The sequence below is a fragment of the Oncorhynchus nerka genome, linkage group LG4 (genome assembly GCF_034236695.1).
Source record: "Oncorhynchus nerka isolate Pitt River linkage group LG4, Oner_Uvic_2.0, whole genome shotgun sequence".
NCBI lineage: Eukaryota > Metazoa > Chordata > Actinopteri > Salmoniformes > Salmonidae > Oncorhynchus > Oncorhynchus nerka.
Genome location: NC_088399.1, coordinates 34,966,818 through 34,984,695, shown reverse-complemented (window position 1 = coordinate 34,984,695; position 17,878 = coordinate 34,966,818). Strand labels below are relative to the sequence as shown.

Genomic DNA, 17,878 nt, shown 5'->3' with positions numbered 1-17,878 from the left:
GACTGTGAACTAACTAATAGCCCTCTGTGGGAGTGAATGGGTTGACTGTGTGGCTGTGAACTAACTAACCAAGAGCCCTCTGTGGGAGTGAATGGGTTTACTGTGTGACTGTGAACTAACTAAGAGCCCTCTGTGGGAGTGAATGGGTTGACTGTGTGGCTGTGAACTAACTAAGAGCCCTCTGTGGGACTGAATGGGTTTACTGCGTGACTGGGAACTAACAAACTATGACCCCTCTGTGGGAGTGAATGGGTTGACTCTGTGGCTGTGAACTAACTATGAGCCCTCTGTAGGAGTGAATGGGTTTACTGTGTGACTGTGAACTAACTAAAAGCCCTCTGTGGGAGTGAATGGGTTTACTGTGTGACTGGGAACTAACTAACTATGACCCCTCTGTGGGAGTGAATGGGTTTACTGTGTGACTGTGAACTAACTAAGAGCCCTCTGTGGGAGTGAATGGGTTTACTGCGTGGCTGTGAACTCACTAAGAGCACTATGTGGGAGTGAATGGGTTTACTGTGTGACTGTGAACTAACTAATAGCCCTCTGTGGGAGTGAATGGGTTTACTGTGTGGCTGTGAACTAACTAAGAGCCCTCTGTGGGAGTGAATGGGTTTAATGTGTGACTGTGAACTAACTAAGAGCCCTCTGTAGGAGTGAATGGGTTTACTGTGTGACTGTGAACTAACTAAGAGCCCTCTGTGGGAGTGAATGGGTTTACTGTGTGGCTGTGAACTAACAAAGAGCCCTCTGTGGGAGTGAATGGGTTTACTGTGTGAGTGTGAACTAACTAATAGCCCTCTGTGTGAGTGAATGGGTTTACTGTGTGGCTGTGAACTAACAAAGAGCCCTCTGTGGGAGTGAATGGGTTTACTGTGTGACTGTGAACTAACTAATAGCCCTCTGTGTGAGTGAATGGGTTTACTGTGTGACTGTGAAGTTACTAATAGCCCTCTGTGGGAGTGAATGGGTTTACTGTGTGGCTGTGAACTAACAAAGAGCCCTCTGTGGGAGTGAATGGGTTTACTTTGTGAGTGTGAACTAACTAATAGCCCTCTGTGTGAGTGAATGGGTTTACTGTGTGGCTGTGAACTAACAAAGAGCCCTCTGTGGGAGTGAATGGGTTTACTGTGTGACTGTGAACTAACTAATAGCCCTCTGTGTGAGTGAATGGGTTTACTGTGTGGCTGTGAACTAACAAAGAGCCATATGTGGGAGTGAATGGGTTTACTGTGTGACTGTGAACTAACTAATAGCCCTCTGTGGGAGTGAATGGGTTTACTGTGTGACTGTGAACTAACTATGAGCCCTCTGTGTGAGTGAATGGGTTTACTGTGTGACTGTGAACTAACTAATAGCCCTCTGTGGGAGTGAATGGGTTTACTGTGTGGCTGTGAACTAACTATGAGCCCACTGTGTGAGTGAATGGGTTCACTGTGTGACTTTGAACTACGTAACTAATAGCCCTCTGTGGGAGTGAATGGGTTTACTGTGTGATTGTGAACTAACTAAGAGCCCTCTGTGGGAGTGAATGGGTTTAATGTGTGACTGTGAACTAACTAATAGCCCTCTGTGGGAGTGAATGGGTTTACTGTGTGGCTGTGAAATAACAAAGAGCCCTCTGTGGGAGTGAATGGGTTTACTGTGTGACTGTCAACTAACTAAGAGCCCTCTGTGGGAGTGAATGGGTTAACTGTGTGACTGTGAACTAACTAACTATGAGCCCTCTGTGGGAGTGAATGGGTTGACTGTGTGGCTGTGAACTAACTCAGAGCCCTCTGTGAGAGTGAATGGGTTTACTGTGTGACTGTGAACTAACTAAGAGCCCTCTGTGGGAGTGAATGGGTTACTGTGTGACTGTGAACTAACTAACTATGAGCCCTCTTTGGGAGTGAATGGGTTTACTGTGTGGCTGTGAACTAACTAACTATGAGCCCTCTGTGGGAGTGAATGGGTTTACTGTTTGACTGTGAACTAACTAACTATGAGCCCTCTGTGTGAGTGAATGGGTTGACTGTGTGGCTGTGAACTAACTAACTAAGAGCCCTCTGTGGGAATAAATGGATTGACTGTGTGGCTGTGAACTAATGAAGAGCCCTCTGTGGGGGTGAATGGGTTTACTGTGTGACTGGGAACTAACTAACTATGACCGCTCTGTGGGAGTGAATGGGTTGACTCTGTGGCTGTGAACTAACTATGAGCCCACTGTGTGAGTGAATGGGTTCACTGTGTGACTTTGAACTACGTAACTAATAGCCCTCTGTGGGAGTGAATGGGTTTACTGTGTGATTGTGAACTAACTAACTATGAGCCCTCTGTGGGAATGAATGGGTTAACTGGGTGACTGTGAACTAACTAAGAGCCCTCTGTGGGAGTGAATGGGTTGACTGTGTGGCTGTGAACTAACTAAGAGCCCTCTGTGGGAGTAAATGGGATTACTGTGTAACTGTGAACTAACTAAGAGCCCTCTGTGGGAGTGAATGGGTTTACTGTGTGACTGTGAACTAACTAATAGCCCTCTGTGGGAGTGAATGGGTTTACTGTGTGGCTATGAACTAACTAAGAGCCCTCTGTGGGAGTAAATGCGATTACTGTGTAACTGTGAACTAACTAAGAGCCCTCTGTGGGAGTGAATGGGTTTACTGTGTGACTGTGAACTAACTAATAGCCCTCTGTGGGAGTGAATGGGTTTACTGTGTGACTATGAACTAACTAAGAGCCCTCTGTGGGAGTGAATGGGTTTACTGTGTGACTGTGAACTAACTAAGAGCCCTCTGTGGGAATGAATGGGTTTACTGTGTGACTGTGAACTAACTAAGAGCCCTCTGTGGGAGTGAATGGGTTACTGTGTGACTGTGAATTAACTAACTATAAGCCCTCTGTGGGAGTGAATGGGTTGACTGTGTGGCTGTGAACTAACTCAGAGCCCTCTGTGAGAGTGAATGGGTTTACTGTGTGACTGTGAACTAATTAACTAAGAGCCCTCTGTCGGAGTGAATGGGTTTACTGTGTGACTGTGAACTAACTAAGAGCCCTCTGTGGGAGTGAATGGGTTAACTGTGTAACTGTGAACTAACTAACCAAGAGCCCTCTGTGGGAGTGAATGGGTTGACTGTGTGGCTGTGAACTAACTAAGAGCACTCTGTGGGAGTGAATGGGTTGACTCTGTGGCTGTGAACTAACTATGAGCCCTCTGTATGAGTGAATGGATTTACTGTGTGACTGTGAACTAACTAAAAGCCCTCTGTGGGAGTGAATGGGTTTACTGCGTGACTGGGAACTAACAAACTATGACCCCTCTGTGGGAGTGAATGGGTTGACTCTGTGGCTGTGAACTAACTATGAGCCCTCTGTATGAGTGAATGGATTTACTGTGTGACTGTGAACTAACTAAAAGCCCTCTGTGGGAGTGAATGGGTTTACTGTGTGACTGGGAACTAACTAACCATGACCCCTCTGTGGGAGTGAATGGGTTTACTGTGTGACTGTGAACTAACTAAGAGCCCTCTGTGGGAGTGAATGGGTGTACTGTGTGGCTGTGAACTCACTAAGAGCACTATGTGGGAGTGAATGGGTTTACTGTGTGACTGTGAACTAACTAATAGCCCTCTGTGGGAGTGAATGGGTTTATTGTGTGGCTGTGAACTAACTAAGAGCCCTCTGTGGGAGTGAATGGGTTTAATGTGTGACTGTGAACTAACTAAGAGCCCTCTGTAGGAGTGAATGGGTTTACTGTGTGACTGTGAACTAACTAAAAGCCCTCTGTGGGAATAAATGGATTGACTGTGTGGCTGTGAACTAACGAAGAGCCCTCTGTGGGAGTGAATGGGTTGACTCTGTGGCTGTGAACTAACTATGAGCCCACTGTGGGAGTGAATGGGTTTACTGTGTGACTGGGAACTAACTAACTATGACCGCTCTGTGGGAGTGAATGGGTTGACTCTGTGGCTGTGAACTAACTAACTATGAGCCCTCTGTGGGAATGAATGGGTTTACTGTGTGACTGTGAACTAACTAAGAGCCCTCTGTAGGAGTGAATGGGTTTACTGTGTGACTGTGAACTAACTAAAAGCCCTCTGTGGGAATAAATGGATTGACTGTGAACTAACGAAGAGCCCTCTGTGGGAGTGAATGGGTTGACTCTGTGGCTGTGAACTAACTATGAGCCCACTGTGTGAGTGAATGGGTTCACTGTGTGACTTTGAACTACGTAACTAATAGCCCTCTGTGGGAGTGAATGGGTTTACTGTGTGATTGTGAACTAACTATGAGCCCTCTGTGGGAATGAATGGGTTTACTGTGTGACTGTGAACTAACTAAGAGCCCTCTGTGGGAGTAAATGGGATTACTGTGTAACTGTGAACTAACTAAGAGCCCTCTGTGGGAGTGAATGGGTTTACTGTGTGACTGTGAACTAACTAATAGCCCTCTGTGGGAGTGAATGGGTTTACTGTGTGGCTATGAACTAACTAAGAGCCCTCTGTGGGAGTGAATGGGTTTAATGTGTGAATGTGAACTAACTAATAGCCCTCTGTGTGAATGAATGGGTTTACTGTGTGACTGTGAACTAACTAAGAGCCCTCTGTGGGAATGAATGGGTTTACTGTGTGACTGTGAACTAACTAAGAGCCCTCTGTGGGAGTGAATGGGTTGACTGTGTGACTGTGAATTAACTAACTATGAGCTCTCTGTGGGAGTGAATGAGTTTTATGTGTGACTGTGAACTAACTAAGAGCCCTCTGTGGGAGTGAATGGGTTCACTGTGTGACTTTGAACTACGTAACTAATAGCCCTCTGTGGGAGTGAATGGGTTTACTGTGTGATTGTGAACTAACTAACTATGAGCCCTCTGTGGGAATGAATGGGTTTACTGTGTGACTGTGAACTAACTAAGAGCCCTCTGTGGGAATGAATGGGTTTACTGTGTGACTGTGAACTAACTAAGAGCCCTCTGTGGGAGTGAATGGGTTACTGTGTGACTGTGAATTAACTAACTATAAGCCCTCTGTGGGAGTGAATGGGTTGACTGTGTGGCTGTGAACTAACTAAGAGCCCTCTGTGGGAGTGAATGGGTTTACTGTGTGACTGTCAACTAACTAAGAGCCCTCTGTGGGAGTGAATGGGTTTACTGTGTGACTGTGAACTAACTAACTATGAGCCCTCTGTGGGAGTGAATGGGTTGACTGTGTGGCTGTGAACTAACTCAGAGCCCTCTGTGAGAGTGAATGGGTTTACTGTGTGACTGTGAACTAACTAAGAGCCCTCTGTGGGAGTGAATGGGTTTACTGTGTGACTGTGAACTAACTAAGAGCCCTCTGTGGGAGTGAATGGGTTTACTGTGTGACTGTGAACTAACTAAGAGCCCTCTGTGTGAGTGAATGGGTTTACTGTGTGACTGTGAACTAACTAAGAGCCCTCTGTGGGAGTGAATGGGTTGACTGTGTGGATGTGAACTAACTAAGAGCCCTCTGTGGGAGTGAGTGGGTTGACTGTGTGTCTGTGAACTAACTCAAAGCCCTCTGTGAGAGTGAATGGGTTGACTGTGTGAATGTGAACTAACTAAGAGCCCTCTGTTTGAGTGAATGGGTTGACTGTGTGGCTGTGAACTAACTAACTAAGAGCCCTCTGTGGGAATAAATGGATTGAATGTGTGGCTGTGAACTAAAGAAGAGCCCTCTGTGGGGGTGAATGGGTTTACTGTGTGACTGAGAACTAACTAACTATGACCGCTCTGTGGGAGTGAATGGGTTGACTCTGTGGCTGTGAACTAACTATGAGCCCACTGTGTGAGTGAATGGGTTCACTGTGTGACTTTGAACTACGTAACTAATAGCCCTCTGTGGGAGTGAATGGGTTTACTGTGTGATTGTGAACTAACTAACTATGAGCCCTCTGTGGGAATGAATGGGTTTACTGTGTGACTGTGAACTAGCCCTCTGTGGGAGTAAATGGGATTACTGTGTGACTGTGAACTAACTAATAGCCCTCTGTGGGAGTGAATGGGTTTAATGTGTGACTGTGAACTAACTAATAGCCCTCTGTGGGAGTGAATGGGTTTACTGTGTGGCTATGAACTAACTAAGAGCCCTCTGTGGGAGTGAATGGGTTTAATGTGTGACTGTGAACTAACTAATAGCCCTCTGTGTGAGTGAATGGGTTTACTGTGTGACTGTGAACTAACTAAGAGCCCTCTGTGGGAATGAATGGGTTTACTGTGTGACTGTGAACTAACTAAGAGCCCTCTGTGGGAGTGAATGGGTTGACTGTGTGACTGTGAATTAACTAACTATGAGCTCTCTGTGGGAGTGAATGAGTTTTATATGTGACTGTCAACTAACTAAGAGCCCTCTGTGGGAGTGAATGGGTTACTGTGTGACTGTGAATTAACTAACTATAAGCCCTCTGTGGGAGTGAATGGGTTGACTGTGTGGCTGTGAACTAACTAAGAGCCCTCTGTGGGAGTGAATGGGTTTACTGTGTGACTGTCAACTAACTAAGAGCCCTCTGTGGGAGTGAATGGGTTTACTGTGTGACTGTGAACTAACTAACTATGAGCGAGTGAATGGGTTGACTGTGTGGCTGTGAACTAACTAAGAGCCCTCTGTGAGAGTGAATGGGTTTACTGTGTGACTGTGAACTAACTAAGAGCCCTCTGTGGGAGTGAATGGGTTACTGTGTGACTGTGAACTAACTAACTAAGAACCCTCTGTCGGAGTGAATGGGTTTACTGTGTGACTGTGAACTAACTAAGAGCCCTCTGTGGGAGTGAATGGGTTAACTGTGTAACTGTGAACTAACTAAGAGCCCTCTGTGAGAGTGAATGGGTTTACTGTGTGACTGTGAACTAACTATGAGCCCTCTGTGGGAGTGAATGGGTTACTGTGTGACTGTGAATTAACTAACTATAAGCCCTCTGTGGGAGTGAATGGGTTGACTGTGTGGCTATGAACTAACTCAAAGCCCTCTGTGAGAGTGAATTGGTTGACTGTGTGGCTATGAACTAACTAAGAGCCCTCTGTGGGAGTGAATGGGTTTAATGTGTGACTGTGAACTAACTAATAGCCCTATCTGTGAGTGAATGGGTTTACTGTGTGACTGTGAACTAACTAAGAGCCCTCTGTGGGAATGAATGGGTTTACTGTGTGACTGTGAACTAACTAAGAGCCCTCTGTGGGAGTGAATGGGTTGACTGTGTGACTGTGAATTAACTAACTATGAGCTCTCTGTGGGAGTGAATGAGTTTTATGTGTGACTGTGAACTAACTAAGAGCCCTCTGTGGGAGTGAATGGGTTTACTGTGTGACTGTGAACTAACTAAGTAAGAGCCCTCTGTCGGAGTGAATGGGTTTACTGTGTGACTGTGAACTAACTAAGAGCCCTCTGTGGGAGTGAATGGGTTTACTGTGTGACTATGAACTAACTATCTATGAGCCCTCTTTGGGAGTGAATGGGTTTACTGTGTGGCTGTGAACTAACTAACTATGAGCCCTCCGTGGGAGTGAATGGGTTTACTGTTTGACTGTGAACTAACTAACTATGAGCCCTCTGTGGGAGTGAATGGGTTGACTGTGTGGCTATGAACTAACTCAAAGCCCTCTGTGAGAGTGAATGGGTTGACTGTGTGGATGTGAACTAACTAAGAGCCCTCTGTGTGAGTGAATGGGTTGACTGTGTGGCTGTGAACTAACTAACTAAGAGCCCTCTGTGGGAATAAATGGATTGACTGTGTGGCTGTGAACTAACGAAGAGCCCTCTGTGGGGGTGAATGGGTTTACTGTGTGACTGGGAACTAACTAACTATGACCGCTCTGTGGGAGTGAATGGGTTCACTGTGTGACTTTGAACTATGTAACTAATAGCCCTCTGTGGGAGTGAATGGGTTTACTTTGTGATTGTGAACGAACTAACTATGAGCCCTCTGTGGGAATGAATGGGTTTACTGTGTGACTGTGAACTAACTAAGAGCCCTCTGTGGGAGTAAATGGGATTATTGTGTGACTGTGAACTAACTAATAGCCCTCTGTGGGAGTGAATGGGTTTACTGTGTGGCTATGAACTAACTAAGAGCCCTCTGTGGGAGTGAATGGGTTTAATGTGTGACTGTGAACTAACTAATAGCCCTCTGTGTGAATGAATGGGTTTACTGTGTGACTGTGAACTAACTAAGAGCCCTCTGTGGGAATGAATGGGTTTACTGTGTGACTGTGAACTAACTAAGAGCCCTCTGTGGGAGTGAATGGGTTGACTGTGTGACTGTGAATTAACTAACTATGAGCTCTCTGTGGGAGTGAATGAGTTTTATGTGTGACTGTGAACTAACTAAGAGCCCTCTGTGGGAGTGAATGGGTTTACTGTGTGACTGTGAACTAACTAACTATGAGCCCTCTGAGGGGGTGAATGGGTTGACTGTGTGGCTGTGAACTAACTCAGAGCCCTCTGTGAGTGTGAATGGGTTGACTGTGTGGCTGTGAACTAACTAACTAAGAGCCCTCTGTGGGAATAAATGGATTGACTGTGTGGCTGTGAACTAACGAAGAGCCCTCTGTGGGGGTGAATGGGTTTACTGTGTGACTGGGAACTAACTAACTATGACCGCTCTGTGGGAGTGAATGGGTTCACTGTGTGACTTTGAACTATGTAACTAATAGCCCTCTGTGGGAGTGAATGGGTTTACTTTGTGATTGTGAACGAACTAACTATGAGCCCTCTGTGGGAATGAATGGGTTTACTGTGTGACTGTGAACTAACTAAGAGCCCTCTGTGGGAGTAAATGGGATTATTGTGTGACTGTGAACTAACTAATAGCCCTCTGTGGGAGTGAATGGGTTTACTGTGTGGCTATGAACTAACTAAGAGCCCTCTGTGGGAGTGAATGGGTTTAATGTGTGACTGTGAACTAACTAATAGCCCTCTGTGTGAATGAATGGGTTTACTGTGTGACTGTGAACTAACTAAGAGCCCTCTGTGGGAATGAATGGGTTTACTGTGTGACTGTGAACTAACTAAGAGCCCTCTGTGGGAGTGAATGGGTTGACTGTGTGACTGTGAATTAACTAACTATGAGCTCTCTGTGGGAGTGAATGAGTTTTATGTGTGACTGTGAACTAACTAAGAGCCCTCTGTGGGAGTGAATGGGTTTACTGTGTGACTGTGAACTAACTAACTATGAGCCCTCTGAGGGGGTGAATGGGTTGACTGTGTGGCTGTGAACTAACTCAGAGCCCTCTGTGAGTGTGAATGGGTTTACTGTGTGACTGTGAACTAACTAAGAGCCCTCTGTGGGAGTGAATGGGTTACTGTGTGACTGTGAACTAACTAACTAAGAGCCCTCTGTCAGAGTGAATGGGTTTACTGTGTGACTGTGAACTAACTAAGAGCCCTCTGTGGGAGTGAATGGGTTAACTGTGTAACTGTGAACTAACTAAGAGCCCTCTGTGAGAGTGAATGGGTTTACTGTGTGACTGTGAACTAACTAAGAGCCCTCTGTGGGAGTGAATGGGTTTACTGTGTGACTGTGAACTAACTAAGAGCCCTCTGTGGGAGTGAATGGGTTAACTGTGAACTAACTAAGATCCCTCTGTGTGAGTGAATGGGTTTACTGTGTGACTGTGAACTAACTCAGAGCCCTCTATGAGAGTGAATGGGTTTACTGTGTGACTGTGAACTAACTATGAGCCCTCTGTGGGAGTGAATGGGTTTACTGTTTGACTGTGAACTAACTAACTATGAGCCCTCTGTGGGAGTGAATGGGTTGACTGTGTAACTGTGAACTAACTAAGATCCCTCTGTGTGAGTGAATGGGTTTACTGTGTGACTGTGAACTAACTCAGAGCCCTCTGTGGGAGTGAGTGGGTTTACTGTGTGACTGTGAACTAACTAAGAGCCCTCTGTGGGAGTGAATGGGTTGACTGTGTGCCTTTGAACTAACTTGTTTGTTTGGGGTGGTTTGTGTGTCTGCAGGCTTCTGTCTTTTTGTGGTTTGTGTGCCAATGTCTGTCCTCCTCATCTGTTGAGTGTCTGGTGTGTGGGGGTTGATACTACATGAAGTGGATGCTGAGACGTCTTCGTAACCAGAAAGCTCTTTCTCCAGTAATGTGATAAATGTTAGCAAGTATGTCATAGGGTAACTTTTTTCTTGCCCGCTACACAGTGTCATAATGAAAAGTAGCTGCAGTGTAATTCATCTCAGCAAACACCACATACATATTCATTAAATTACACACACATACAGACATAGAGTATCTGCACAGTGCTGTGTCTAGTTGTTGTATCTGTGCTCCGTGAGCATGACTTCACTGTATGAGTGGGGAGGGGGGGAGTGAAGGAGGGAGCGAGGGGGGGAGGCAGGCAAGCAGGCAGGCAGGCGGAGAGGGAGGGAGGGATGGAGGAAAGGGGCTGCAGTGAGCAGAGAGTACCTAGTGATGTCATCGTCCCAGTGGAGCAGAAACACATAGCCATTGTTGCAGGTGATGGTGCAGCGCAGAAAGACTAAACATATATAGTGTGTGTGCCTGTGTGTGAGTGTGAGCGTATGTGTGTGTGTGTATACATGTGAACGTGCATGTGCCTTTGTCCATCTGTGTGTGTGTGTGTGTGTGTGTGTGTGTGCGTGCGTGCGTGCGTGCGTGTGTGCGTGTGTGTGTGTGTGTGTGTGTGTGTGTGTGTGTGTGTGTGTGTGTGTGTGTGTGTGTGTGTGTGTGTGTGTGTGTGTATAAAGCAGGGAGAAGGAAGGAAGGAGGAGGCGTCTAGCTAGCTACCTGGGCTTGACATGATGTCATCCTCCCAGTGGGTTTACACTGCCAAGCTGCTGTTGCAGGTGAAGAATATGGCTAGTGTGTGTGTGTGTGTGTGTGTGTGTGTGTGTGTGTGTGTGTGTGTGTGTGTGTGTCTGCCATGTATGTGTGTATACCTGGGTCTTGATGATGTCATCGTCTCTGTGGACCTGCAGGACGTAGCCAGAGTTACAGGTGATGGTGCAGCGAGCTCCGTTGAAGAAGCCCAGACTGCTGCACTTGAGCTCTGCATTGCGGATCAGCGGCTCCTGGCAGTCGATGGCCTCACATGAGTAATGGACACAACTAGAGAAGGAGGGGTACACACAAACACATGGGTGAATTATTTAGTACCAGTATAATCATAAACATAGTAGCTAAATATATACTGCCCATATGAGGTATGTTGTACAGTATATATGATACAACTGGAGCAGGGAAGAACATACAAAGAAGAAACAGCATCACAGTGTAGCTACGTCCACAGCCAGACACAGCCAACTTAAATTCACAGTGGGTAGAACACCCATACAGTACAATATAAAGTACAAACACACACAACCACACTGTCTCAACTCACATACAACTACACTGTCTCAACACACACACAACCACACTGTCTCAAAACAACCACACTGTCTCAACACAACCACACTGTCTCAACTCACATACAACTACACTGTCTCAACACAACCACACTGTCTCAACTCACATACAACTACACTGTCTCAACACACACACAACCACACTGTCTCAAAACAACCACACTGTCTCAACTCACACACAACTACACTGTCTCAACACACACACAACCACAATGTCTCAACAAACACACAACCACAACCACACTGTCTCAACATAACCACACTGTCTCAACCACAGCCACACTGTCTCAACCACAACCACACTGTCTCAACCACAGCCACACTGTCTCAACCACAACCACACTGTCTCAACACAACCACACTGTCTCAACCACAGCCACACTGTCTCAACCACAACCACACTGTCTCAACCACAACCACACTGTCTCAACACAACCACACTGTCTCAACCGCAGCCACACTGTCTCAACCATAACCACACTGTCTCAACACAACCACACTGTCTCAACCGCAGCCACACTGTCTCAACACAACCACACTGTCTCAACACAACCACACTGTCTCAACTCATACACAACCACACTGTCTCAACACACACACAATCACACTGTCTCAACAAACACACAACCACAACCACACTGTCTCAACACAACCACACTGTCTCAACACACACACAACCACACTGTCTCAACAAATACACAACCACAGCCACACTGTCTCAACACAACCACACTGTCTCAACACAATCACAATGTCTCAACAAACACACAACCACACTGTCTCAACAAATACACAACCACAACCACACTGTCTCAACACAACCACATTGTCTCAACACAACCACAACCACACTGTCTTAACACAACCACAACCACACTGTCTCAACACAACCACAACCACACTGTCTCAACACAACCACAACCACACTGTCTCAACACAACCACAACCACACTGTCTCAACACAACCACACTGTCTCAACACAACCACAACCACACTGTCTCAACATACACACAACCACACTGTTTCAACTAGAGGTCGACCAATTAATCGGAATGGACGATTAATTAGGGCAGATTTCAAGTTTTCATAACAATCGGTAATCTGCATTTTTGGATACCGATTATGGACGATTACATTGCACTCCACGAGGAGACTGCGTACCTGTTATGCGAGTGCAGCAAGAAGCCAAGGTAAGTTGTGTCATGATGTTGGCCTGGGAGATAGGTTTATGACAGTCATAAATACCTCTTCCCCCCTTTTTCCTCTCTCTAACCTACTGAGGTTACATTTTTTTTAAACTTGGTTAACATAGAGATTCTGGGAACATCAGTAGGTGGGGGGAAATGAACTATATTATCTGAACATATACGGTGGTACTTAATGAATATGATGTCAGTTCGGTTGTCATCTGAGACATTCTCATCAATGATAAGTCTACACATCAGAGTTATCGGATTCACATGGAATTGTTGTTCAATTTAAATGTTTGAATATTAAATTATTTGTGACGGGATGAAATGTGATTTTAGCTTCTAAAATGTGAGATGTGGGTTTTCATAAGTTAGGGCTGCTCACTCAGTGGCCCGCCTCTGTGAAGGGACATGGGCTGTAACACTTTTCAAACATGCCCTCCTCTCCCTTCCTATATAAAGCCTTGATGACAATAGAACTTCGTGTTCCGAGGATGTGAGGACGAAGGTCCGATGTCAAAATGGTTCAGATAATAACTACAGAACGATGCCAACATCAGCGTGAGCTTTGGTTGCGAATGGTATGAACTTTGAAATCTTATTCACGACAGAAGTGATACCTCCTAGCCGTTGAGTTAGCGACCGCAGCTGCAAACGCAGGTTAGGAAGGAACAGACAGAGTATTCCATCTACCACACAACCACGTCACTACAACGTATTCAATTGACCACCAGAGACATTCTTCAAAGGACAAAGGACTCGGTTTGGCAACACGGTCTTCCATCTACCACCAACCTACTGAAGCGCAGCTCAGAGTAAATATTTATTGCATTTTCCTTTTCCAAATGGGCGGTAATTTAGAATGCATAAGATACTGTATTTACGATAGCACAGCTGTTTCCATTTGTTCCTCAGTCGCCCGCTCTTTCACTCATCCCAGCCCCTTTTCCTTTGTGTAACAAGCTGTCATATCTGTTCTGCCCGCTAGGGACGTTTTCCTTTATGACGTAATTTGTAATCAAGTTATGATTAATTGTGTGTATGTGAATTCTGTGTGATTAGTTAGGTATTTAGTAAATAAATAATTAAACCCAATTTTGTATTGCTGATTCAAATTGTTAGCCAGGGTTCTTGCAGATAACCAAGAATTTACAACTTTCAGAGGAGACTAAAGTAAGATGAGGATTAACGTTGACTGCTATTGATGTAAAATATTACTAGGTCTTTAAGAGTTTATTCGGAAGATAACAGCTCTATAAATATTATTTTGTGGTGCCCGACTCTCTAGTTAATTACATTTACATGATTAGCTCAATCAGGTGATATTAATTACGGATAAATTATTTTATAGAATAGCATGTCATATCACTTAATCCGGCATAGCCAAAGACACGACAGTTGCTAGCTAGCATTAAACTTATCTTATAAAAAACAATCAATCTTAACACAATCACTAGTTAACTACACATGGTTGATGATATTACTAGTTTATCTAGCGTGTCCTGCATTGCATATAATTAATGCGATGCCTGTTCATTTATCATTGAATCATGTGATTTAACAAGCGCATTCACGAAAAAAGCACCGTCGTTGCACCAATGTGTACCTAACCATAAACAACAATGCCTTTCTTCAAATCAATACACAAGTATATATTTTAAACCTGCATACTTAGTTAATATTCCCTGCTAACATGAATTTGTTTTAACTGGGGAATTTGTGTCACTTCTCTTGCGTTCAGTGTAAGCAGAGTCAGGGTATATGCAGCAGTTTGGGCCCCCTGGCTCGTTGTGAAGTGTGTGAAGACCATTTCTTCCTAACAAAGACCGTAATTAATTTGCCAGAATTATACATAATTATGACTTAACATTGAAGGTTGTGCAATGTAACAGCAATATTTAGACTTAGGGATGCCACCCGTTTGATAAAATATGGAACGGTTCCGTATTTCACTGAAAAGTTTTGTTTTTGAAATGATAGTTTCCGGATTTTACCATATTAATGACCTAAGGCTCGTATTTCTGTGTGTTATTATATTATAATTAAGGCTATGATTTGATAGAGCAGTCAGACTGAGCGGTGGTAGGCAGCAGCAGGCTCGTAAGCATTCATTCAAACAGCACTTGCCAGCAGCTCTTCGCTGTGCTTCAAGCATTGCGCTGTTTATGACTTCAAGCCTATCAACTCCCGAGATTAGATTAACTGGGAATATTGAAGACTCATGTTAAAAGGAACAACCAGATTTCATATGTTCTGAGCAAGGAACTTAAACGTTAGCTTTTTTACATGGCACATATTGCACTTTCACTTTCTTCTCCAACACTTTGTTTTTGCATTATTTAAACCAAATTGAATATGTTTAATTGTTTATTTGAGACTAAATTGATTTTATTGATGTATTATATTAAGTTAAAATATATATGTTCATTCAGTATTGTTGTAATTGTCATTATTACAAATATATATATATATAAAAATTGGCTGATTAATCGGTTTCGGCTAGTTTTGGTCCTCCAATAATCAGTAACGGTATCGGCGTTAAAAAAATCATAATCGGTCGACATCTAGTCTCAACACAACCACACTGTCTCAACACAACCACAACCACACAGCCAAACTGTTTCAACATACACAGAACAACAACCACACTGTCTCAACACACACACAACCACACTGTCTCAACACACACACAACCACACTGTCTAAACACACACACAAACACAGTCTCAACACAACCACAACCACTGTGTCTAAACACAACCACACTGTCTCAACTCACACACAACCACACTGTCTCAACAAAATCACAACCACACTGTCTCAACACACACACAACCACAACGCCTCAAATCACACACAACCACAACGCCTCAACACACACACAACTACAGGCTCAACACAACCACAACCTCACTGTATCAAAACAATCACACTGTCTCAACACAACCACTCTGTCTAAACACACACACACAACCACACTGTCTCAACACAACCACACTTTCTCAACAACCACACTGTCTCAACACACAACCACATTGTCTCAACACGCAACCACATTGTCTCAACACACAACCACTCTGTCTCAACACAACCACACTGTCTCAACACAACCACACTGTCTCAACACACACAACCACACTGTCTCAACACACACAACCACACTGTCTCAACACAAACATACAGTATCAACACACAACCACAACAACACTGTCTCAACACAACCACACTGTCTCAACACAAACACACAATATCAACACACAACCACAACAACAGTCTCAACACACACACAACCATAACAACACTGTCTCAACACACTAACAACCACAACAACACTGTCTCAACACAACCACACTGTCTCAACACAAACACACAATATCAACACACAACCACAACAACAGTCTCAACACACACACAACCATAACAACACTGTCTCAACACACACACAACCACAACAACACTGTCTCAACACACCCACAACCACAATAACACTGTCTGAACACAACCACACTATCTGAACCCACACACAGCCACACTGTCTCAACACAAAAACCACTATCTCAACTCACACAACTACACTGTCTCAACACAACCACACTGTCTCAACACAACGACAACCACACAGTCTCAACACACAACCACACTGTCTCAACACACCCACAACAACACTGTCTCAACACAACCACACTGTCTGAACACACACACAGCCACACTGTCTCAACACAAAAACCACTATCTCAACTCACACAACTACACTGTCTCAACACAACCACACTGTCTCAACACAACGACAACCACACAGTCTCAACACAACCACACAGTCTCAACACACAACCACACTGTCTCAACACACCCACAACCACAACAACACTGTCTCAACACAACCACACTGTCTGAACACACACACAACCACACTGTCTCAACACACCCACAACCACAACAACACTGTCTCAACACAACCACACTGTCTGAACACACACACAACCACACTGTATCAACAACACTGTCTCAAAACACACACTGCCATACTGCATTCACCTGGCTGCCCTAGAAGTGGAACCATGTGAGCGCCCCAATTGGCACCCTATTCCCTATATAGTGCAATATATTTGACCAGGGCCCAAAGGGTAGCCATAGGGCTCTAGTCCAAGGTAGTCCTCTATATAGGGATTAGGATTTCATTTGGGACGCAATCAATGAATCAATGCCCACAGAACATCATCCCTGACGTCATCCAGTACAGTATGTTTTCATTATAGCATGGAGAACACTCAGCTATCTATAGAATGTGCTATATCTCCTCTTTACATGAGATACACTTTGTTAAACAGATTGAAGCTACCAGAACCAGCAACACAAATGGATAAGTGAATGTCTTGAGTCAGCACACTACAGTATAGGGCTGCTGTAAGATTCTCTGGGCATAGCTGCTCCACTCAGACTGGGTTGAGGTTTGGTGGAGTAGATACTAGTTATCAACAAGGTGTACTGTAGCCCTGGGTAGGCTAGATAGATACATTCCTTGTAGCTGTGTATCAGTATTTGAAAGCCCACAAGACACAAACACACAAATTGTGAAAAAAATATGAATTAATCAATCTAGAAATGTTTCACATATGGTCAGAGCGAATTAGTAGGCATGCTTTTCAGTCTGTGCATAAAGATTGTGTGTCTCTCTGTGTCTGTTTACACACACACACACACACACACACACACACACACACACACACACACACACACACACACACACACACACACACACACGTGGGATTGTGGTTAATGGAGAAGTGGGATATTGTGAGCAGACTACAATGAGAGAGTCTGGCCAAGCACTACGTTGGTAGCAGTCAGAGGACTTTAATGTTCTAAGGAATGCCGGGACCCTGAGGGCTGTCTTTAACAACAGTTTGCCTGCTGTATTCCCTATACAGCACACTAATGTTGACCAGTACTGTTCTATGTAGGGAATAGGGTGCCTCTCTCTCTCTCTCTCTCTCTCTCTCTCTCTCTCTCTCTCTCTCAAAATGTTTTGGTCTCTCTATATTTCTCTGCATATTTCTCTGCATCATATATCTCTGCAAACCTGATCTCTCTAGTGGGCGGCAGGTAATTTACAGGTTAAGTGTTGGGCCAGTAAAAAATAATATGCTGATGTGCCCTTGAGCAAGGCACTTAACCCTTATTGCTCCTGTAAGTCGCCCTGGATAAGAGCATCTGCTAAAATGTAAATGTAGTGCTTTTCTCCCTCTCTTCCCCTCTTTCTCTCTCCTTCCACCTCAACAACATACTCCGAAATCCTAACATGAACCTCTA

General features: G+C 44.5%; 1 protein-coding gene across 1 annotated transcript in view; it reads right to left on the bottom strand.

Moving 5' to 3' along the window:
* The window catches only part of LOC115117542 (pappalysin-1-like), a 141,048-nt gene that overhangs the window by 42,908 nt on the left and 80,262 nt on the right, over positions 1 to 17,878 (bottom strand). Inside the window, exon 14 of the mRNA XM_065017483.1 lies at positions 10,910 to 11,078. Within this exon, the coding sequence (XP_064873555.1) occupies positions 10,910 to 11,078 (169 nt within the window). The remainder of the gene's footprint in view (positions 1 to 10,909; positions 11,079 to 17,878) is intronic.